Source organism: Pterocles gutturalis, unplaced genomic scaffold (genome assembly GCF_000699245.1).
Source record: "Pterocles gutturalis isolate BGI_N339 unplaced genomic scaffold, ASM69924v1 scaffold45703, whole genome shotgun sequence".
NCBI lineage: Eukaryota > Metazoa > Chordata > Aves > Pterocliformes > Pteroclidae > Pterocles > Pterocles gutturalis.
Genome location: NW_010122138.1, coordinates 3765 through 28839, shown reverse-complemented (window position 1 = coordinate 28839; position 25075 = coordinate 3765). Strand labels below are relative to the sequence as shown.

General features: G+C 40.4%; 1 protein-coding gene across 1 annotated transcript; it reads left to right on the top strand.

The window, feature by feature from the left end:
• Positions 1 to 348: 348 nt before the first annotated feature.
• Positions 349 to 25075, top strand: LOC104464661 (reelin-like; the record flags this gene model as incomplete). The annotated part of the gene is made up of 16 exons (XM_010077436.1): positions 349 to 605; positions 1379 to 1533; positions 2354 to 2568; positions 3246 to 3423; positions 4757 to 4932; positions 6266 to 6372; positions 6806 to 7048; positions 7579 to 7754; positions 9399 to 9472; positions 10298 to 10459; positions 10804 to 10961; positions 11809 to 12028; positions 13041 to 13238; positions 13614 to 13712; positions 18679 to 18684; positions 23940 to 25075. Coding segments are annotated over 16 exons (2521 nt in total), but the record flags the coding sequence as incomplete, so codon positions are not given.

Sequence of the window (25075 nt, the reverse complement as noted above, 5' to 3'; positions counted from 1 at the left end):
CCCTTACTTAGGACCTTATTGTCACACCCTGCTAGTCTAGATCATTGGATTTGGTCCCATAAGCCCACTTGGAGCACATGAAGTTACTCAAACCATGCCACAGTCTGGCTGCTGGCCCTTCACACCTCAGTCTGAGCCCCTGTCCTAGGGATGACATTGGGAGGGATCAGGAAGGTTTTTGTTTCAGTGAAAGATAGGTGAGGTCACCCAGTCTTTCCCTGCTTTCCCAAATTCCACACGCTCTAGGCAGCAATGGGAGTGGACCTGGTCAAAGCACCTGGCACAGAGTATTAAGAAGTCTCCTCCTCCTGTGGCTTTCCTGCAACAAATTTCCACTTTGTGTTTCAGCTTTGTGAACATCCTCCTTCCCTATGATGCCAAAACCATTGGGACACGCTTCCGCTGGTGGCAGCCTAAGCACGATGGCCTGGACCAGAACGACTGGGCTATAGACAATGTGTTGATCTCCGGCTCAGCTGATCAGAGGACAGTGATGCTCGACACTTTCAGCAGCGCTCCCCTGCCACAGCATGAGCGCTCCCCTGCTGACGCAGGGCCCACTGGGAGGATCGCCTTTGACATGTTAATGGAAGACAAAACTACAGGTAAAGGTTTTACATGGATCTGAATTAAAGAGCAAGAAGTCAATGCAGTGATTTCCAAACCTTGCTGAGCCTCTGAATCTTTGTCTCACTCTGATGGATGTCACAGACAATCCCACCACTGTGGGGGTCTTTTCTTTCAGTTTCAGTTCACAAAATGTAAAATAAAAAGATGAAACGTAACTTTTCTTTTTTTACTGCATGAATTTACTTGTAAGATTAATTTCTCTTCAAAGAAAGAAAAAAGGATTTAAAAGTGCCAGATTTCTAAGCAGGGTTCTTTACCTGAGTATTTGTTTCATATTTTTTAACCTTTTTAAACATTATTTAGTGAAGTTAAGTTACATTTTGCAACTAATTTTTGTAGAGGAAGTATTTCTGGGTGTTTACAAGGCTTAACAGCTAACAGTGCTGGGGTACCCTTTGTGCAGACGTGTAGGCAATACCCATTAAAGAGTTTTCCCATAATGTCCTATGCAAGAGAAGTTTATGTTTTGAATAAGTCTCAGATCCTTACTTCTCGAGCATTAAAAAATAATGCTGTAATGCTTATGTAAGAGAGTAGTAAGACGTGGTTTGAGCAATAAATGTGATAATTGTAATATATATGTACATGGGAAAGATGGAATACTGACGTTCTCAGGAGCAATACAAAAAAATTATTTTGTAGGCTGAAAAACAAAGCCATGAATCATCTTTAATGGTTAACGCTACTCCCTGATTTCTTTAGTTTATGTTGTCATTGTATATTACTGACATTCCCATTTATTTTCAAGTGAACGAACACTGGTTATTCCATGATGATTGCTCGATTGAGAGGTTTTGTGATTCTCCTGATGGTGTCATGATCTGCGGGAGCCATGACGGCAGAGAGGTCTATGCAGTCACCCATGACCTGACTCCTACAGAAGGCTGGATTATGCAGTTCAAGGTAAAATCTCTGTCTGCAACACAATTATTCAAAAACACATTTTGCTCCAAGTCTAAGCAGATTTTTCAGGAGGTAGGATGATGTACAGGCCTATGCATGAGCCATTCCCTAAGGGAAAACTGTTATTAGTAGGCCATACTTATTTTTCTCACCTGTTCCGTGTTGGTCATCTTTAATACCACAAGCTGGTCTCAGAGGTGACGAACCCTTCTCTTCCAGCATAGCAGGTGTACGGACATCGTGTAGTAAGGGTGGTACCCATATACAAGGTGCCTATTTTGTTACAGCTGCTTGGTGAGGGAAAAGCACCTCAAAAGTGTCCACAGTGCTCCTGTGTTAGCATGCATTCACATTAAACCTGAACCCAAACTGCCCTTCATATACCCCTTTACCTAAACTGAAGAAATAACCTAATATTAAATGGAAGTTGCAAGAGCCCCTTGCACATCTCTCTCATAAAGAAGGGCTGCCTGACATAACTGAGATGAGTGGCCTTCTCTGAATTATTAAAATCTTGGGCTGTGTATGAGGGGAGATTAACTTTATTAGTTATGGGGTGTTGAGGTATAAGGCACAAGTGTCAAAACCTAGAAATCCAGAAATGTGAGCTAACTAGAAGAAAATGAAACTCTGAATATGGTGCCTGTCCTCAGTCTTGGGAATATTCATGAGATCTGCAGATGACTGGTACCATACAAACCCCGTTACTGCCATCATTTCAAGCAAAATTCTGCAGTCAGTTTTCAGGTTCAAACATTTTTATAAACTCTAACCACCACCACAGTTAATTGTAATCTACTTATTCTATCTTCTTTATTAGGTTTCTGTTGGATGTAAAACCTCCGAAAAACTTGCACAAAATCAGGTCCATGTGCAGTATTCCACTGACTTTGGTGTTAGCTGGAGTTACTTAGTACCTCAGTGTTTACCAGCTGATCCAAAATGTTCTGGGAGTGTCTCACAGCCATCTGTCTTCTTTCCCACAAAAGGATGGAAAAGAGTAACTTACCCACTGCCTGAAAACCTTGTGGGCAAGTAAGTATGAATTCGCTACTCATTCTGTCTTGGGTTCAGTACCTTCTGAAAAACACAACAGGGGATACATCTGCCTATTCATCGTCTTTCAAGGAAAACACAGACTAGCAGTGTTCATGTTTATTACGTATGCTGCGTAATTTTATTTCCTATCAATCAAGATTGACCATGACTCTTGGTCTGAACAACCGGCAAAGTTATCCTTGCTTCTATGCAGTCTGCTCCAGTACAGCATGTTCTGCTCTGTTCAGACAGCCGCAGTCAATTAGGGAGTAGATTTATGACCTTACTGAGTGCAAAAGTTACCCTTATTGTTTGCAGTTGTCTGCACATATGCAAACCATTTGTCTTTTTCTGCAAACTTAAAATTTTTTCTATTCTTTGAGTAATCTGCTCAGGAAGTATAACCAAAATTGAAATTCTCTTGCAAGAAGCCAGAATAGGTTTTTCCAGTTTCATCATCATCTGGAATCCATTCATGTATCATAGGTAGTACATGTGTGAAGAAGAACATAGGGACATGTATAAAATCGATTTCAGCAGACACTGCCAGATATTATTTGTGGAAGCTTGGAGGATACTACAGTCATAAGTATATTGTGTTTCACCCACCTTTTTTCAGTTGAGCAAAGTTGTTTTATACCTATGTCTGTTTTTCTTCATTCCTTTATATCTAGTCCTGTGAGGTTTCGGTTCTACCAGAAATACTCAGATATGCAGTGGGCCATCGATAATTTCTATCTGGGCCCTGGTTGTCTGGAAAACTGTAGAGGTCATGGAGACTGCCTGAATGAGCAATGCATCTGTGATCCGGGGTATTCGGGACCAAACTGCTATCTGACCCAAACACTGAAGGTAATTTTACTGCATGTTATAAAGAGTGAACTTTGCCATGTGTTTGGCTGAGAAAGAGAGAAGATCGATCCCACTGGAAATTTATCTTTGATTCCTGTCAGCCTGAATATACTCAAATCCATTTTCAGGTCTTTTATAATTTTTTTTTTAACAAAACTATTACTGCAGCATCCAAGAACTGGTTTGTTCATTTGCAAATAATTCTGCTCGATAAAGCTGTGAAGCTCACTGTTCATCCTTAGGTCATCTTTAGACAATAATCACCCCTGCACACATTATTATATTCGATCAAGACCTGTAGAAAGACTGTCTTTATCATGAAAGAGCTTGCTGAACTAGGAAATCTGAGAAAATAACATAAAATTACATAAAATTAATTAACCTAGCTGTTATTAGTGTTACCATATAACAAGTGAGTGAAATCTAGTTAGATATTGCTCATTTAAAAGTTAAAATATTTTTAAAACTCAACATATTTAGAAAATAATATGTAAGGAATCCCAAATTACTTAAAAATGCAGGGTTTACCATCTCTTTTTTGCTACACCTGGAAAGAACAGAATAGGTACATGCTCCACAGAAGCAACATGTTAAGCAGCATTCTGCCTAAAGAGATTATAACTATTTAACTTTTCAGTTATCATGTCATTTGAATTGTTATAGCCTTCTGGTTTTCATGTGAGATACTGATTACATGAATAAATATCATAATCTTTTTGCAATTTTTAATTAATAACGTATTCTTCACACTAAGGACATTTGGGATAAAATCCTGGCAATTTAAGGGGATTTTTACTACTATCTCCTTAAGGCCAGGCTTTCACTCTTGGCATTGTTCACACTGCACACCTGGAGGTAAGTGGAAATGAGAGATATAGTCTAGATGGGTTTCACAGAAAGTATTTGTGCAGACTGTTGCATAAATGCATCTTCACCACAATAACCCTAAAATTTCATTGCAGTACCAGTTTTGCTGGGGAAAAGAATATAGAATAGCAATATCTCCCATACACACTAGATGTGTACTGGAGTGGTGTTACATAGTCTTAAATAACCACAGTTATGAATTAGACCATTCACTTGCACATACAAATCCTAGTGTGCTGGATTACCTCCCAAGTATGTTAAAATCTAGCCCTAACATATTTTCACATTTAGCCAATTCGGTTCAGGTGGTGTTCAACTGAAAGCAATTATATTCAGCCACCTTGGGAAAAAAAAAAGTTACAGTGTTCATGAGCCCTTCAGCCATGTTTAGGTCAGTTCCCGCTGTGGTCATCAGAAAGGCTTAAGGTCATAATAACCTGTGCATTATTAAACACCTTACTTACAGACTTTCCTGAAAGAGCGCTTTGACAATGAAGAAATTAAACCGGATTTATGGATGTCCTTAGAAGGTGGAAATACCTGTACTGAGTGTGGGATCCTTGCAGAAGACACAACTCTGTATTTTGGAGGTGCAACTGTGAGGCAGGCTGTCACTCAAGATCTGGACCTGCGAGGGGCAAAGTAGGTCATGTTTCCATGTCATTTTAATGGGGAACACTGTTAAATGCTGACAAAGTGGCAGGTGATGTAGTTTGTAGCTCAGGGAATTCCTAGTCCACAGCAAGCATAGTGTTATCTCAGGTAGGCACTAATTTGATGGTGATTCTCAAGGCACTAATGCTTTCAGATGGGTCACAGAGAGCAAGGCTCACCCTAGGACAGTGGAAGGGGTCTGCCATGCCACAGTGAAACAGTTGGTCCCCTTCCCCAAGAATGTCCTGAAGTCAGCAAGACCTGTTCTGCAAAGAGGCAAGATGCTGCAGTCTCCTGGGCACCGTTGTGTCCAACCTGGAGGCACCAGCTGTGTCTCCCACTGAGTTCAGAACACAACCTCTCCTGGTTGTCCTCTCTTTCAGTGCCCATACGAGACCCACACCACTCACATGCTGTAGAAGAGGATGACTTAACTGGAGAGCAATTAAATTATCAGTTTAGACAAGCTACGGACATGATGTAGAAAACAACTTCAGCATCATTTCCCTTGGCTGTATGGCTTTAATGAAGCCACGCACTCTCACTTCTGTAATTCAGCAAAAATTCACTGAATCACACAACCTTTCAGGAAGGATGAGGCCTCAGGGAATCTCTAGTCCAACCTCACCCTCTAACCCAAGTCAACACTGAATTCAGACCAGGCTGTGCAGGGCTTTGACCCATTGGGTCTTGAAAATCTCCAAGAACAGAGATCCCACAGCCTCTCTGGACAGCTTGTGCAGTGTTAAGTTACCCTCACAGCAATTATTTTTTTTTGCCCCCCTGTTACAACCAGTTGGCACCTCCCTCCATTTCGATGTATGACCACTGCCTCCCAGTCCCAGCCATCTTCTCCAGGCTGAACCAGCCCTGGTCCCTCAGCCTCTCCTCACAAGGCACATGCTCCAGCCCCAACCATTTCAGTGGCTTCCACTGACCTTGCCTCGGTTTATCAACTTCTTTTATGTTCTTCATTCCTGTGAAGGCACCTCGTTAATCCATGTTTAGCCCCCTTTCCATCAGGACTCCCAGGCAACTGTTAGCAAAGCAGCTCCCAGTCAGTGAGTACCCAGATGGTACCATTAGAAGGGGTTAATCCCTTCCAGGGGCAGGACTTTGCTGAATTTCATGAGGTTCCCATGGGAATTAATAGGCAATGTTTTTGGAAACCTTTTGTACATTGTACAAACTTGTACATTGATGTTACTTGCTTAAAAATGCTGGTGTTTTGAACAGTTTTCAGCACATCCCATAATAGAAAACAAATGTCTCCATTTGTTTAGATCTTTAACAGATGTAAACATTATACATTTACTCTTAGATTTCTACAGTACTGGGGGAGAATTGGGAGTGAAAACAACATGACAACATGTCACAGACCAACTTGCAGAAAGGAGGGAGTGCTGCTAGACTATTCCATTGATGGAGGTAAGTACATCTTGTATTCCAGCTAAACTACAGCCTTGTTCTGTATTCAAGCACCATGAATATCTGAGAAGTTGTCAGAGATATAAATATTAGATAATTAATAATAATAGCTAATCAAAATAATTGGATAATTTTTAACTGTAAAGTTATTTTTGTCCTTCTAAAGCTTTTTCCACATCTAAAATTTCCACCTATTGCTCAAGAGTTTTGCAAAATCCCCTGCTTGATTTTAGTAATCAGTGGCTTCCAGACAATTTCATTCCTTTATACAATTACAAGATTATTCTTGCAATGAGTAACAGTTGCCAACTATCCCTAGAAGTTAAGATTTGTCTATCAGAAGACCATAGCTATTATTTTGTATTTCCTATTATCTTCCTTTAATCTACCATACCCTTGTTTTCATTACTAAACCTGCATCTTTTCATTCGAGGGATATCCTGGACTTTGCTTCATGAGATGGATTACCAAAAATACATCTCAGTCAGGCACGACTACATCCTCCTTCCCGAACATGCTCTGACCAATACAACCCGCTTGCGCTGGTGGCAGCCTTTCACCATCAGCAATGGGATCGTGGTTTCAGGCCCCGACCGGGCGCAGTGGGCGCTGGACAACATCCTGATCGGAGGAGCGGAGATCAACCCCAGCCAACTGGTAGATACATTTGATGATGGTAAGACAGACTGACAGCTAATCTGTTGTCTGGCACTATCTTATCTAAGATAAGCCCTGTAAGCTTGCAAGCACACTTTTTTTCTTTTTTTTTAACTCTGCAAATTTTTCATTTTGTAGACTAATGCTGTTTATATACTATTCTTCATGCTACTAATAGGGGTGTAATATATATACGCATGTATATTCAGGTATGTATGTATGTATGTGTACGTACACATATGTATACACCTGTAAGAAAGACAAAAAAATGTATTTCAGTCCAACTCACTTCATTTAAATTCCTGTGTAGGAAAGTTTTATTTAATCATATTTTTAAAAAATACTATTATTTAAGCATTTTAAGTACCTCTCTGGAGCTGATGTTTTTATTATGTCTGTTAGTAGCTTACTTATTGTGTGTCATGACAGATAGCATAAATTTAGTGTTCATATCACTAAAGTACTGTATCTAGTGATTCTGTGGATTCATTACTAAGCCTTGATGTTTACTGAGACAATGCAGTAATTATTGTTAACTCATGTTAATAGAAGGCATCTCTCATGAAGAAAACTGGAGTTTTTACCCTAATGCAGTCAGGACTGCAGGGTTCTGTGGAAACCCATCATTCCATCTCTACTGGCCAAATAAGAAAAAGGACAAAACAAACAACATCCTGTCCTCCAGGGAGCTCATTATACAGCCAGGATACATGATGCAGTTTAAAGTAAGAAATGTTCTCTCTCTCTCCAAAGTAAAGTATGCAATGAAAAATCATCTAATGTGTCTCCAGAATTTCTTCTTCTTCCAACTAGGATGCCCAACTGGATGAATAATTAATAATGACTTTTTACTAGAACTTAAAGAAAATTCTAAAGTGCAGGTAATAGGAACCACAAAGTTTGCATGAATGTTAAATGTCAAATTATTCTGATTGTCTCTATGCTTTGGGGGTTACTGAGTGGGATTGGAAGTCTAATCCCTTTCTCCTGAGATTACTGGATCATCAGATACAGTAGAAATTATTTTCTAAGGCTAGAATACACAGCGTGCAAAATATGCAATTTCCCCTAACTTGTGAATAAGCAGAAAAGGCAAGGTAGAGGCAGGCTGGAGAAGAGTGGCATATGGAAAACACAAAAGTGCTGAAGTAGAAGTACTCCTACTTAATTGTGTCTTGGCAACTGACCTGAATAATCAGAGAAACATTTCTGAATATTTTACTTTGTTTTAAGGTAGAATTTCTGCACAGGGACAAAGGCAATGTGGAGTTGTTGTCCAGAAATGTTCTAGGCCCTTCCCCAAGCACCGTGTCTTAAATAAGCCAGGAACTATTATGAAAGCAAGGTCATAAAAATAGTCATCCATCTTCTTGTTATGGTTTTTTCTTGCTCTTCTGTTTCACAAGACACCTCCAGAATTTTCATCTTCCACTAATAAGTATTTTCACCTTTTCTCAACATCGTTGCCTATTTTATATTGACTGTCTATTATAATCCCTAAAGCTCTTCTTCCCCCACTCACAGAGCATGCCACCTTCAAAGAAACTATAAAAAAAAGAGAAGTCTGACATGCTTTTTGCTACTGAATGTCAAGATCCCCCAAGGTGCTAATTTTACCTAGCCTATCATTTTTTTCCTCTATTTTAAGGGCAAAATTATGAAAACACATCAGCATTTAATAGTTCGTATTACTAAACTCTCATTGCAAATTTTTTCTATCCTGACTCCCTCCTCCTTTTTCTTCACCAGTCACAGTGAAGATTTTTATTTCTAAACTAAGAACTCAGCTCTAATGCATGGCTGCCATTTGGTTTTGAAGCTCTTAAAATTTAGCTTTTTGTTATCAGTTCAGTACTGTCCACTGGGTGCTGTAATCCTTCTACTCTAATAGGATATAAATATGTTTATTGTTTTAAATATTCAGAATAATTCTGTTCTCTAGTTGGATTGACTTAAAGTTTATATCCACATTTTTATCATTATGATTTATAAATTTCATAGGTAACTAATACATAGTTAGGTACCTGACTTTCTGAAATGCCAAGGAGCTACCACATTTTTGTGCTTCAGAAACAATGTTTGTTTAGATATTTAATTTGAACTTTAGGAACGTAGTGTTGAGATTCTGTTTGAAAATAACAGTAGCAATGAAGTAAAATTCATTAAGTAAAAGCAGTATCTGAAGTATTCTGTCTTTTCTTTTCCATCCACTTTTGATGGATTTTGTCCAAGATTTAAGTTGGCAATCTCTTTTACCATTTTTTTTTACCATTACCCTGTAATGAAAAAAAGGAGAGGAAAACTTCATTGTAGATGACATTAAATGTCTACCTCACATCTTACAGCAGCCATTTTTATTTGTGCTGTAGATCGTGGTTGGCTGTGAGGCAACTTCTTGTGGGGACCTCCACTCTGTGATGCTGGAGTACACGAAGGATGCCAGGTAAATGACAGCAGAATAGATAGACCTGAAAACAAGTAGTAAGATATTAAAAACCTAGAGAGCTTTTATTTATTAAAGCAATTACTTTGATTCATCTTGTAACAGGATCTGAACAAAGCCTGTTTGCAAGCACTGGGATTTGTCTACACAGCTTCTGTAAATTCTCTCTGTAATTTATCCCAGATGTTGACAGATTTGTGGCATTGAGCTTGCAGTTACAGTCATGAACATGCTCCTTGTTAAAAATGTGCAAAAAACCACATTCACAGGAAACTGTTGTTTTAGTATGATACAGGACTATATATTTAGGACCAAGCTAAAATGAAGTGGGAATTACTTAATTCTGATTTGGTCTTTAACTAACAAACAATTAATAATGCTGTCTCTTGTGCTGTAGTATAGTTGTGCATTATAATTTTTAAAATGAAAGTATATTCTGTGCTCAAATAACTGTGGGTGAACATGGAGCAAATTCTGTTGGGACTCTTCTGAACACTGTAAGAGAGAGACTAACAAGCAGACTCCTAAATAAATCCTTCTGTCACACCTGCCCAGAGGAGCTCGGAGTTGGACTCTCCTGTGTGTACCACCACCAAGGGATTCACAGCACTTAAACCTGGTGCTGGGAAGTCCTCCCTGGCTGCACCAGGGCTTCAGCCTCTCACTTCTTGTCTATCTGTGGCTACTGAGTATGGAAACTATTGCTGACAATCTCTTGGATTCATTTAGTAAGACAGGCAATGCCATGACCCTTAGAAATTACCTGTTTCCCTTTCATTATTCTTTCAGTTGTTCTAAGATTTTTTGTTTGTTTGTTTCCTACAGGACGGACTCATGGCAGCTCGTCCAGACACACTGTCTTCCTTCCTCATCTAACAGCATTGGCTGCTCCCCATTTCAATTCCACGAAGCTACCATCTATAACTCTGTCAACAGCTCCGTTTGGAGAAGAATAACTATCCAGCTGCCTGACCATGTCTCATCCAGGTAGGTTACTGAAAGGTCAGCTCACTGTGGACCTATAAAATGCCAGCTGTCTTGCTGGCACTGTTCACTTGGAACAACTGGTGAATTAAAAATGCTTCTTTATTGCTGGATTTAGAACTGATACATAATTGACAGTTTTGAGGAAGCTTTTTCTGTATAGAAGTGGCTACTGCCGATACTGTAGCAGCCACCCATTCAGGGTGGGTCTTTACGGTTATTGAAGTGACAACCCCTTTGTACAATATTTTTCACTACATCTGCTGCTGGCATATTTGAATGTCATTGTATTGATGTGTTTAATTGCTAGATATCGCAATACCATGTTTGGATTTTGATATTTGCAGTGCAACTCAGTTCAGGTGGATTCAGAAGGGAGAAGAACTAGAGAAGCAAAGCTGGGCAATCGACCATGTGTACATCGGGGAAGCATGCCCAAAGCTCTGCAGTGGTCATGGATACTGCACGACTGGAGCCATTTGCATTTGTGACGAAGGATACCAAGGTTTCATTTCTTCAATTTATTTCTTGTACATCTGCTGCAGTCTAATCTAGCCCAAAATTAAACAAAAAGACAGACTGATGTATCATGTCTAAATTCATCACTCGAATGCTTGAGTAACAAATTAAAAATTAATAATTTGACAGAGCTGCAAATAACAGCTCCTCCCTCCCTTTACTGTTTCTGCATTGAATCAGTAGTCTCTGCTGTCTGGCCCATTTAGCCTTCATCGAAGACAGAATGTGGCTACCACCTTACCCAGAAATGGCTTCCAGCCCTGTACTCCTTCCAAGGGTGCACTCACTCCCAGGGGATGTGTACATAGTATCCAGATGTAGGTGACTGGCCCCTCTAAGGAACTCAGTTCTGTGCCCCATCAGGCCAGAGTGCTCTGCTCTAACCCCACAATGCAGCTAAGCACGTGCCTAATGGTACCTGAGTGCCCTCGTTAAATTATAAGTGCTTTGAGGGAGTGGAGCCAGTGTTTAATGTTTTCCAGGACAGAGTCTCATAACTTTATAAGATCAGATCACTTCCTTGTTTTAGAGGCATTTCCCTTCAACTGGCAATTTGAGGTTTCTTATATTGGCATCAGTGCAAAACAGGAGACACCCTACTGCAGTTCCCAGTTACACTGCTGTAAAAGACAACAGACTCGCAACCTCAGTTTTCTAAAAATGAATGTTGTACAGCAATGTGCATATTATTAGTGGATCTGCTGAAATATATTCAGCCTGTAGTCACACTTTATATCGTGCCACAACCTTGAATGGAATTACAATGAACTGTAACTCAGTTTTCTCAATTCTTTGGATTTTTGTGTGTTTTATAACTTCACTGTCATTTTTAGGTGATGACTGCTCTGTTTTTAGCCATGACCTCCCCAGTTATATTAAAGATAATTTTGAATCTGAAAGAGTCACTGAAATAAACTGGGAAACCATTCAGGGGGGAGTGATAGGGAATGGATGTGGACAGCTGGCACCCTACGCCCATGGAGATTCGCTCTATTTTAATGGATGTCAAATAAGACAAGCCGTGACTAAGCCTCTGGATCTCACCCGAGCAAGGTAATAGTTTGTGCCTAAAATGCTCTTTTAGCAGCTCATGAGAAAGGAAACTCTTCATATGTACACGCAGCTATGTGGGCCAGTACTGATGAGGATGGACGGACCTGGCTCTACCATGCAGTCAGGTGGGGCTGGCAGATAAACGTTAGGGTTGGCAAAACACTTTGTGACTTCCATTTGGGAGATGGAGAGTGAGGAGGAAGCATGTCAGATTAAAAGGTTAGATGTTTTCATCATGCCCAACAGAGCACTGTCTAGTCAGCCAGCACTGACAATGAAGCTGTTGGCAGTGGCTGGACACCAGACTGTCTGGAACAGAGCCTGATCTGATAAGACAAATCCCATGTTTGTATGTGCCTCCACAACAGCCATGACTAAAGATACGATTAGTAATTAGGTACTCATTTTGCCATTTCAGTTGTCAAATAGAATTCTGTTCACCTGGCAATGAACAGGAGTATCTTTTTCATCTATAAAGCCTCTTTGGCCGTGGAAAAACAAATGCAACCAGCCTGTGCTGGCTCTTAACAGAGTGACAGCTTTCTGGACTGGTTTGTATTTAGTTGTCTAAAGCAAGATTAGAAACAGGATGAATTGTCAAATGGTCCAGATATAAATCAGGCTCTTCCTTCTTATTTGAACACCCAGGTAGTATATCAGAAATCCTTTAGGCAATTTATCATATTCAACCTTTATTTGCCCATTTTAGCTTTTCATGCACACATTTGCATATTTATACTGTTTGTGTATCTCAGTTGTGTGGAGATACATTGTAAAATTGGATCTGTTGCATCCAACAACATGGCAATATCTTATATACAGTAAAGTATTACTTTGAAAGGGAAACTGTTTCAGAGATGTGAGAACAGTTTATTTTGCCTGCTAAAAGCAGTGATTCTTGAGGATGCTGAAAGTTTTAATAAGGTAACTGCAATAAACCTGGAAATGCTATTGTTCCTCTTTGAATACTTTTTGCATATTGAAAATACCTTTTCTCTCTTGTGTTTTACAGCAAAATCATGTTTGTATTGCAAATTGGAAGTATTTCACAAACAGACAGCTGCAATACCAACCTGAGTGATCCTAACACTGTAGACAAGGCAGTGCTCCTCCAATACAGTGTAAATAATGGAATTACATGGCAAGTAATTGCACAGCATCAGCCAAAGGACTTTATACAAGCCCAAAGAGTGTCTTATAATGTTCCCCTGTGAGTACCCAGTCACATTTCATTACCTCTAAGTGCACAAGATATATTTCTGCTAGGAAAGAATCTATCTATGCATCACTTTGCAGGAAAATAGAGGTTGATGAGAGAGTAGACAAAGAAGAAAACTTAAGGAGAAGGCTGATTAAGAAATTCCAGCCTTGTGTTTATCAATATGCTTGGAAGAAAAACTCAATACCTATTTTAAAGATATGTGCATTTTTTACCATTAAATTTGGACACATATGGTGTGTTGATGTTCAGCAATGTAGAAATAATACTTTGACTTTGCTCTTAGTTACTGTTGGGGGATAGATAGGGATGTGCAAATCACCAATAGTCTGGAGCTCTCACAGGCTCTTTCATTTGTGACAACAGGGAGGCACGAATGAAAGGAGTCTTACTGCGCTGGTGGCAGCCCCGTCACAGCGGAACAGGTCATGATCAGTGGGCTTTGGACCACGTAGAAGTCGTCCTGTGAGTATCAGCTTCACCTCATCCCACCCCATCTCAGAAAGCACTGAAATTCCTCCAGCATGGCACGAGTGTTAAGCTCAGTAAGAACCATTGTGGCCTAGGGAAACTTTTGAGAAACAGTCTTTGCTAATGCTCTGTGCTGACTGCAATTGTCAGAGGTTAAGATGGCCATGAAATAAGTGGCACAGCAGGGGGAAAGTGTGTTGTGCAAGAGGGAAAGTGGGGCTTTATCACCACCAAGTATTGGTGTGGTGCTGTAATGCAGCAATGACTGTGAAAAAAATACGTGCTGGGACATAAGAAAGGATATTCCTTTTCAACGCTGTGCTGCCATGTAAAGCTGATTTATATCCTTTTGAAGATACAAAAGAGTTTGCTGTATTGCTCTTTGCACAAAGTAATGTTGTTGTGCCTCTGAAAAATTTGTGTTAGCAACTAATGCCTTATTCATTTCCTTTTTTTAGTAAGAAGGATACTGTTCAGAAACAGGGTTCACTATATCAGGTTCCTATGGTCCGAGCTCTATACTCATCCCCTTGTCAAGATTTTACCAAGTAAAGTGTCTGCACCCTCCTGATTCTCCCATTCTTGAGATGGGTTTCGCTGGCAGATAACCCGTTTTTCCTGTGTTACGTCACGAAGAGATGACCTGCTTTTTCTCTAACAATTTAGTTCCAGTAGAAGTGAAATGCTAGTGGCTTCACGGGTGGGAACTCATCGCTGACAGTGGTTGGCAGAGAGAGGCGTGCCTGCTCCATAGATAGGTTCAAATATTCCTTTTATCGAACAATTTGAAAACCAGCAATGAATAAATTAGGCTTGGATAACCTCCAGACTGTGAATTATAACCATGAGGTTTCTGAATTAGCAGAGACACTGCAAGTAATGTTTTGTGACAGTAGAAAAGTGAATTATCTGATTGCTAGTTAGCCCTATTCCTCTTTCCACCGAGAAGCACCAGCTTGCATGGCACTCATATCAACTCCAAACCAAATTGATCCCAACACTGACTAACTGTACACGCTCTGCTGCTTTTACACACCTTGCTGGGCTCTGCTTCCATAACATTAAGCTTAAAGCTTGAAGGAACAGAGGGACGGATGTGATTCCTGGCTTAGTTAATCAATGGCTGTACAATGCTGCATTAGGAAAGATAGGAAGGAGTATGAACCTGCAGGAGGTTCACAGTGTTTAGGAAACCACAGAAAAGGGAACTGGTAGTTCTGAATATTTCCATGTCTTTCTGCCTTGCAATTAAAAAAAAAAAAAAAACATGTGGGGAAAAAATAGAGCATAATATTATCTGTCAATCTGAGCACTGAATTAGGGAATATAAGCAGGAATAGGACAGACATTGAAAAATTTATTCTTGAGCTGAATTCTGGAGAACTTCCTTGACAGTGAGATCTGCCAGCTTGTAGACTAGACACATACGTTGAGTGGTGACAAGTTGGTCATATAAGATACATTAGAATGGAGAGAGCAATAGAAATGCAATACCAAGTAATCACACCTTGCCTAGAGAAGGAAACAAGTGAGGAGACACTGTCTTCTCCCTACTCTTCTTTTTCTCCTGTCAAAGAGCTTTAAGGATATTCTGAATATTGGCCAAAATACCAGGCTAGAGACAGAGAGCTTCCATCCTATTCAAGTGAGACCTGGTACAACCCACAGAGGAAGAAAGACCAAACCAGACAGATTTCTCCCTTATCAAGTACTGTGAAATGCGGTGCCATGGCAGCATATTTCCAAAATGCCAGATGTGGAGTTCCAGCCCCTGATAACTACAACTTGTGAGGCGTGTACTCTCAGGAAAGGCAGAATTACATGCTGTGGCACATCTGGTTCACATGCCAGCATGTGCTCAGATCTTCCAGGTGGTTTTGACTCCTCTGTTTGCTTAAGTTCTATCTGCTCCTTCTAATTCATCAAAATTTTCTGTAGGCCTCTTAAATTTTATTTGCGAGTAACCCACAAAGGGTTCGATAAAGCCTTTGGAATGCTTTCTGAAGGGAAGCACACTTTTCCTTGTCAATAGATACTCCCATCTGGGTTTTCCTTTAGCTCTGCTGTTTCACTCTGCCACCTCACACTGGTCCCTTTGCCCCCCAGCTCTTCAGTTTCTTCACTTGTAAAATGATGAAGACACTGTGAAGACATGTCCACAGAGTTTCCAAGCATACGGAGGGAGCCTGGATCCTTGTCTGTTAGCACTAACCCTGGATGATCCTGTCCACAACAGGGCTACCAGGACTCATACCATGCATACTAGGGATAGGACTTAGTTTAATTCTTAATATTCCTTCATTTCCCAATTAAGGGCACAGAAACCCTGCCCGCCCCTGGGGATTGCAAGCAACCTCACCTGGGCAGCTCTCCAACAAAAGACAAGGAGGCAGTGTCCCTTGGCTGCTCTGCCCCTCCATCGAGACTGCCAGAGGAGGTCCCTGTGAGCAACAGCCACCCCAGGGCTCTGTCTGGCTGCAGAGAGGCATGGCCTGAACTAAGACCATTCACCAGGGTGCTGTCGTTACCTCTTCCCATTAATTCTCCAGAGAGTCACTGGAGAGTCAGTAGGCTTCTGCTTATTCTTCCTAAAGCTGAGACAGTTGAGGAAACATCTGTGCCTCCCAAATTGGAGTTCTGACCTTCTCTCAGCAAGCCATGAACACCCCTGGCTGCAGGACCTGTTGATGGTCCATGTCTACTGCAGTCTGTGCTCGGTCCTCGTATAACCCTGCACTCCATTACCCATCTGAATGAGACTGCATACATACCCTTCCCTGGGCACCATCAAGATTATCTTCACTGGCCCTGGTTTAAGCCCTAGATTTTCATGCCTGTTTATGATCTGCGTACCCACGTTGCCTCAGCAGGCAAGCCTCTAGCCCATGTGGAGTTACAGCCAGAAGCTGGCCTGTACTAGGAAGTGTGCTTTGGGATGTTGAGAAATTCCTGGCTTTCTGCACATCTCATCTTGTTTCCACCATACCCTGTGGGCTGACAAAAGAGGTCTAATTTTCCCAAATGCCCCAGGTGCTATCTGTTGGCTTGGCTGCCTGCACACCTAGGTGCTGTGGCAGCTTTTCCTCAGCCCACAGGCCAGTCAGCCACACTCTCCTGGAGCAGACCTTGAGCAGGCTAAGAGTGGAGTAGGAAAGCAAGTGGGGAAAGCACCTGCCAGCTGGGAGAGCTGATCTATAGGGAGGCAGCACAACCAAACATTTTCTTGATTTCATATCCCATCCAACATGGGGGATGTCCCTGCTCCTCCTTACAACGCTCGCCCCAGGGACAAATCTGTGAATACCTGCTTTCATGGCTCAACTCTCCTCAGAAATCCAAAGATTTGAAATTAATACTGTCACAGGCCCAGCTACCAAGTCCTAGCACAGATACCGATTAGAGCTGATGCATATCTAAGGTCACAACACTCTGTTCAGTTTAATTGATTTCTGAGTCAAGGGCCATCATCCTCTTACCAGCAAACACATTTTCAGGATGCAATTTCTTTGTTTCCTTTTTGCTACCAAGATAGTTTGCTGGGGGAAAAAATTAACTTGCAGATTATATGTGCATGCAAAATACCTGATGGTGATAAGAAAGGTCAAAGACGGGTGCTTTTGTATGTTACTTAGGATCATTCCACTTCTGAATGAATTATTTGAACCACTCATTAAAAAGCAGTATCATAAAAGCTATAGTGCAGCTGCAAATGGTGCTCAAATAGAGCACCTCTTTCAAACGGCTGAAATGCAATACCTGCTTTGAATGTTATACATTAAATTGGCCTTGCCAACAATGGTTGACATCTATCCTGTGGTATGGGAAGGATATTAGTTATCAAGTCCAGTTCCTTTTAAAGCTAGTGCCAATTATTCCTCGTTAGTGCAGCATTTTTTTCTCTCCACTTGTAAGGAAAGCTTTGGGCACAACTCTCACATGTTCCATGTGGCTCTTCTTAGGATGAAAAACTGTTTTACCCCAGACTTAAGAAAGAGTGCTTTTCAGTGCCCCTGTATTTCTGCCCTAAGAAGACCCCATGTCCAACCCAGCATTTCATTTGCACATTGTTTTTTTCTCAAAGCACAGCTCTCAGCCTGTCTGCTGCACAGACACCGCACACTGTTTTGCATGTGCATTTAGAACTGCCATTTCTTTGTGTATAGGGCAGGCCCTTATGACCTTTTATAAACTCAGTTCTGGTCAAAGGCATTGAGAACTGAAGGGCAATGATAAGCTGAACGCTAAGGGTCTGATGTTGCTTTCTTTGCACCCCAAAATTTGTTATGAGATCCAAAGGAATTTGAGTTGTGCAAGGTATGCAAGAAGTATTATCCCTATCTGCTATTTTATGGCTGTTAGAAAACAGAACAAAATCCTCCATAGTCATCACTCCATGCTCTTCATTGTCAAGATATTCTCACGTTTTTGGCACAAATGATTTAGTGAAAACTTACGTTGCATTTGGTGCAAAGAATGTTTCTCCTTATTTTGCAAGATTAAAATACAAATTATGTATCATAGCTCTAACCAAGAGTGCTCATGTGGAAAAGCATTTTCATCTGCTTCATTTTTTCAGTAAAAAGCAACGATTTGAAAAATGCACTTCAATTATCAATATATTTATAATAAAGAACAGAAATAGTTCAAATATTAGGCAATTACCTGAATATTAACAACATTTATGCCAAATTTAATATGATGCAATCTGTACTTTTATGACATTTTTATTATTTTTCTAAAAAAGTGCATGCTGAATTTTATAGAAAATAAAAATATAAACATTGATTTGAAATATCAGGAAATAATTTGTTCAATTTTTATTTTCAAAAGAGATGAAAAGTCCTATATTGCCTCTAAACCTCATCAGGGTTTTATGAGTAATCACAGTGCTGCATGCATTGAAAGGCATTTTCTAACTTATGTTGTATTTCATTGTTTGCTGTCATTGGTTTTACACTAGAATAAGGTAAGTGCTTTCCCTGAATCAATATCAAATGTATGTTGCTGTTACAGCTACAGTTCTTTCCCAAAGTTTTGTCAATAATGGGTCAGTGGAAAATCATTTGTACTCTGAGATGTGCCATGTAGCTCTTGAGGGCCCTGATTCTGCAGCGAGCACCGGGGGAAGTATAACTTAACAGAAAGTGTCCAGCAGCTCACCCCGTGCCGCAGTGGGAATTTCACTGAGGCTGCAGTGAGAACGGCTTCTCCCGCTGCTGCGGTGCAATGAGACCTGCCAATGGAGGGCACCCAGCACGTTGTATGGGCAACCTCTCAGTTCGGAGGGGGAATTCCCACTTTTTGCCATAATCAATGACTACAGAGCTGAAGGTACAGCCAGGTAGTGTATGTCAGTCAATCTGTATGGTGACAGTCACACATGCCTCTTAGACATACAGCAAGTGTCTGACAGGTAGTTCTTTTGTTTGTTGTAACTCTGCCACTTTGTTCTGTCTCAGTTAATAGATATCACACGCCAACATAGTTACTGAGCTCTGGGTTAAAATCTTGACCTCACTGGAGCCAATGGATGTTTGTCATTGACATGAGCTGTCAGGACTTCAGTCAGAGCACGTCACTTTTCTCATTATAGTACCCTCCTAGCATAGCACACAAAACTTACACCAAGCCTCCTCCTAAGAGGCATGCCTTTGCTGTTTTCTAAGGCTTTGTTCATGTTTTGCTTTGTTATCCAAATATTTTTGTTTCTATTTTTTTCCTATTATGCCCTGGCAACTAAAAATAAAAGCACAAAAATAATGAATTATGTTAGTCATTGGGGGGGTTTTACCGCATAATTTTAATTCCATTTGGCTATGTTCTGTTTTCATAAATTCTTAATTGCAGACTTGATGTTCAAACTGTCCTTTAGGAAACATGCAATAGCCATAGTGCTCTACTAAAGACTAAAAATGCAGAACAACTCCTTCTCATAAATTGCTTTATTGCAGGTATTTACTTAACATGCCCTAGACAAATTTTTGTTCTTCTATATTGGCTGCATATTGTTTTCATCTAACAACTCCAGTGACTTCACTAGAAAGTTACGTAGAGTTTCCTATGTAATTGGAGCAGTATTATCTTCTATTTATTTTTTAATATTAAAGTACTCAAAACTGTTTAACAGATTAAACAGTAGTTGCTCCTATTAATTGCTTTTTTGCTGTTTGCTCCATCAGCAATACACACATTTGCTATTTTGGATCTGTACTTTTTTCTCATCTGATGATTCAGTGAATGCACAGAAAAGGTAGAAGGCTCAGCATATGCTGACCAGTCCACAACATTCTTGCAAAGCAGCCTCCAAGTTGCCACCAATATTCAAACAAAAGTTCCCCCCATAACCCCTGTTACAGAAGGGGCGGGGTCTATTCCTAATATAGCCTGATGCTCCCCAGCACATTTTGGCTGCTCCAAACCAAAAAAACAACAGCAAAAGTATGGTAAAGCCTTTTATCAGTCTGTAAAAATACATGCTAAATTTGTTATTATACTATTGAAATAATTCTTAAATCCACCAAATGCACAAAATGTGTAAGTACTCCTGCAAACTTTATTATATAATTCTTATTGTGATCTTATAAAGCACTATTGATCTCTTATACAGTGCTTGCCTCCTACCAACATATAAAATTAATTCAGAAAAATAAATATAGATCTATTCTCATCTTGTGGATACCAGGCTATGCATACTATACAATATGATACGATACCATGATATATAGGGTATACCTGTTGACCTATAGCAAGAGTTAAAATCACTCCATTTTCTACAGCAGGCATGTAGATTTTGCATGGCATCCAACCAGTAGTTGGAAAGCCCATCTCAGACTTTGGTGGAGAACAAGTTTGAACCATGTCAGTGCAAGTGAAAAAAAGAAAGCATTTAGTTCTTAGGAATTTAGATTTCCCTTATTTTTCACAAACTGCACTGCTGTGGTGTTCAGTGTAAGACAGGGAATATATGTATTATATGTATTTTCTGTGTAACATCTTGATCATCTTATAAAATAAGAGACTGAATGTATATAAAAAATAAGTAAATCTCTTGTGAGTTATTAAGTAAACCTTTCTTTGTTCCTTTTTTCAGTTCTTTCTTTTCCTTTATTTTTGTTGGGTTTTTTTCTTTGTTCATTGTTTTAAACATCTTCATCATAACTTTAAGGCCAGATACAAAATGGTTAGGCATTCAAAGTGAAATAGAGGCCAGGTGCACCTCGCAGTGCCCAAAACAGGTCCTGAAAATCTCTGCTGAGCTGCTGGGCAATGTGAACAGACCAAAGGCAGCAGGGAGGCAGGGAAATCCAAAGGCCCCTGGGCCAAGGACTGCAGCTCAGCATGTGCCCTGCCTGCCCAAGTCATGCTCAAGCTGAGGATCCAAGCTCAGTCCTAAATTCAGTCATGTCCAGAAACAGCACATTTTTCAGCCAAACACATTGACAGGCTCCGTTTGTTCCCATGTACCTACAGTAAGGCCACTTGGAGTTGGGCTGTGCTTTCTCCCAGGGCCCAGTCTCCTGTATTTTGGCTGCAAAGCAGCCTCCTCCCAGCAGAGAGGTGCTCCATCCTCACTTCATGGTTAGGATGTTCTCCTGAGAGCCTTGAAGTCCCTGTGTATAAGGAACAACCCCCTTCCCAGGCAATGGGAATTAAAGGGAAGGCAAGATTGAGACCTCCTTCAAGCCTCATGACCAATGGCAGCCCCTTTCAGGAGTGGGTTCAGGGCTGTGATTTCCCTCCTGCCTTCCTCAGTGATGCAGTCAGCGTTGCAGTGAGGGTGATGTTCCACAGAGATGAGTACAGGACCAGAACAAAGACTGATCTTCAGTGCGTCTTTTCATTTCAGCTACCAAGTGGCATTAAGACTATATAGACTCACTGCTGTCACTCTCTCATACAACACTCTAACAAATTAGCACAGACCTTTTCACTTGAAGAAATCGGGACAAGTCAACCTCAAATATCAACCCTCCCCTAACTGACAAATGCTCTAGAGCACTGCCTTACTGTGAGAACACCAAAAGTTGTGCTGAGTCTAGATCCGTTTTGAGTTCATTGTCACCAGGAGCTGGATTTTGTTTCATTCTTGTATGTACATTCCAGTGGGGAAAAAAAAAAAAAAAAAGTGTAATTTTTCTGTAAAATTAGGTGAAGAAATTTGCAAAGCCTTGGAAAACTAGTTGTGAAGCAACTTGGAATTGCTTAGGGGTTTATATCCTAGAGTTTGACACAAGTGCTTTTATTCAGTTTAGTCAATCACATTCTAAATCAGCTGTTGAAAAGGGTGTAATTTTGTTATATAGATTTTTTTAGATGAAGTTATTATACTACAACAAAAACTATCTTTGCATCTGGAGGATCATGCTTATTTTGCAAAGCATGCAATTGTTTCTCTTTCCTAAGGGCCACATTCACTAAAAATAAGCTTATGCACTAGAGAGGAAAGTATGACTGATTACATGAGTATTTACTTTTTACTCACAGAGAAAACTCACAAGTGAAAACCTGCCTTGCACCCACAAATGGGAGATTTGTTGTCTATTACAGGCCTTTACTTCACAGATCACCTTTAAAATCCAATGGGCTTCTTGGTTTGGAGGCTTCTGGTAACATTCAGTCCCTTGGAACAGAGATGCTTAGGCCAGGCATCCTTCTCCCACTTCAAGACAAAGCTAGAAAGCACAGGGTCGTAAGTGGGCAGTGAGATTAGGAGAGGGAGTCAGAAATCAGCCCGAGACTGCACAGATTCATTGCAACTTGGCAGCTCCTTTCCCCTGGAAACCAAAAGAAAATATGGCCATGCAGTCACCAGCAGTTCTCCTGGGTGAATCTCTTTATGCCTGTTGGAGTTTTCCTTGGGGTCTGCATGGTTAACACTGTGCTCCAACCTCTGAAAAACTGCATCCTCTGCCTGCACCTATGAGAGTACCTTGTATGCCATTTTTCCAGAGAAAAGGGTCTCTCAGGTGGCTTCAAAATTAGAGTCTGGCTGCAGTATGTGATACTATTTTTATTTTTAAAAGTAGTTCTCTGATCAAAAGGTCTTTCCCGTACCCTGGGGCTCTCTAGTGCAGCATGCAAAAGTGAATATTTCTCTTACAACCACATCTAGGCTGCTCTATACAGCTGGCCAAGTGCTCTGCCAAGCTGTAGGTCTGAGAAGAGACATCCTGTATCAGAACTTCAGAATACACAAACCTTTTCATTCTCATGTAATTCTGAATACAGTTTGGCTGTGGGTTTATGTATACCTGTATTTGTGTGTATGCACCAGGGGTATGGATATGTATAAAAAGGGACCAAGAAAAGGCACAGCCAAAGCTCTCTGGCTGTTCTGTAGTCCCCTGCCACAGCAGAGGCAGTAAGATGTAGAGGACTGGTGGTGCTGCACATGCAGTTCTGTGCCATAAGCAGACTCACAAGGACGCACCACAGATGTTACAGCTCCATTCAAAAGCTGCTGAAATGTGGAAACTGAAGGTGGAATCTGGCCCTTAGGAGTTAGATGGGTTTCAGGTACCAAAAGCCCAGACAGCCGTCTTGTCCACCACTGCACTTTCACGGTTCTTTCTTCCCTCAATGGGAGAAGTAGAAACCTATGTTAGATGGGATGGGTCTTGTCCTCCAGATAGGTCTTCCAAACAAGTGTCCCTCCTTCAATTAAGCTGCAGTCAGGCTGTCTCTTGCCTAGTCTCCTCCCAGATGTGATGATGCTTATTTCCTAGATCTTTCTTTAATTGTGGTTGAGGGGTATAAGGGCGGGAAACGTTAAATCTGCACAAAAGTGTTGTACTTCACTTGTGGAAGATAATGAAGTGGAGTAAAGCTGCTCTTCTGTTCTCAAGATAAAGCAATTAATGACCCAAGACAGAAGGATAACTGAGTATAAAAACACTGCCGAGAAATACCCTATATTGAGAGGGTATGGAGTGCATATAGCTTTAGTGAATCTGGCCCTAGGCAGCACAAGATTTCATTAGCTGAAAGCTCTTAACCTTTCCCTAACATAATGAATTGTAAATAAAAGCAAAGGGGGACAGATTCTCAATTGCCTTGTACCTTGCTGTTGTACAAAGGGTGAAATACACACCACTTTACACTGGGTTGAAAGGTCATGCAAGGAAAAAGACGAATCTGTCCCACTAGCTCACTGCTTTGAAAGAGTTTAAGCAACATATAAACACCTGACAATCTTCTCTTTCTCCCCCCACCCTTTAACAGCACTCGCAAACAAAATTACATGATGAATTTTTCACGGCAACATGGGCTCAGGCATTTCTACAACAGAAGACGAAGGTCACTTAGACGATATCCATGAAGAAATGAGAAATTTATCTTTTTTCCTCCCAACATGTGATGTGTTGCTTTCCATTCTTTAAATCTAGCACTGCGTCTGGTATCAGGACTTTTCTGCAACTGGCTTGATGAATAATTGAAAGCCTTTCTCAAGACAGAGTGTACACCACTTTTTCGCACTGTGAACTAATGAGAAGTGACTTATTTTCTCATAGGTAAATGTTTTAATGTTGATGTGTCTGTGAAAATTGTGATCTGTTGTAATATCAGTTACAGTGGCAGTATTGGAAGTAAGCAACTAATTCTGTTTAACAGGAAAAAAAGTTTAAGCACAAAGACTTTTCTGAATTTATGTTTAAAAAAGCCTACATACTAAGTACAGAATTTAACATTCTTTGTCACGTAGGTATTTAAGTGCACTGTATTTCAGCTCTGTGTCATTTTATATTATTAAGTTATCATTGTTCGTCCTCTTTGTATTCTCTTCTACAACATGACACATTGGCACTGTATTTACTTGTTTTGTTGTTGTAATATTTTTGCTGCTGATTTTTGGGCTATTTACCTTCTGACAAAATGTATTAAAAAAAAAATCAAAGTACCTAATCAAGAAGATAATTGCAAAAGTAGTTGTAAAGGCGTTGATATCCTTCGGTCTTATTCTTTGATATGTCTGTTGGTTAGCATTGTTTTGTGGATAAAAAAGAATGCTTGACATTAAACTTTTTTCTACTAAGGAGTTGCGGATGAAGCCCCCAACAGAAATTCCCAATTCCCTGTCTAAATGTAGTCAGTTCTTTGCAACTGATTTACTTACAGTAACTGCCATTTGGTGTCTGTAGTAATGAAGTGATTTGTAAACAGTGAACGTTTCATCGTGTTCTCTTTGGTGTTTGTTTCTATTGCGGGTCATGTTTGTAACTTCTGATAAAGTTGTATCTACACCAGCAACGTTATAATGCCCCTATAGCCCTAAACTGTCTATTATCATAAATAAAATGCTTCACTTTATGGTGAACTAAGCTAAAGATCCATGCTTCAATAAAAATAATGTCAACAAA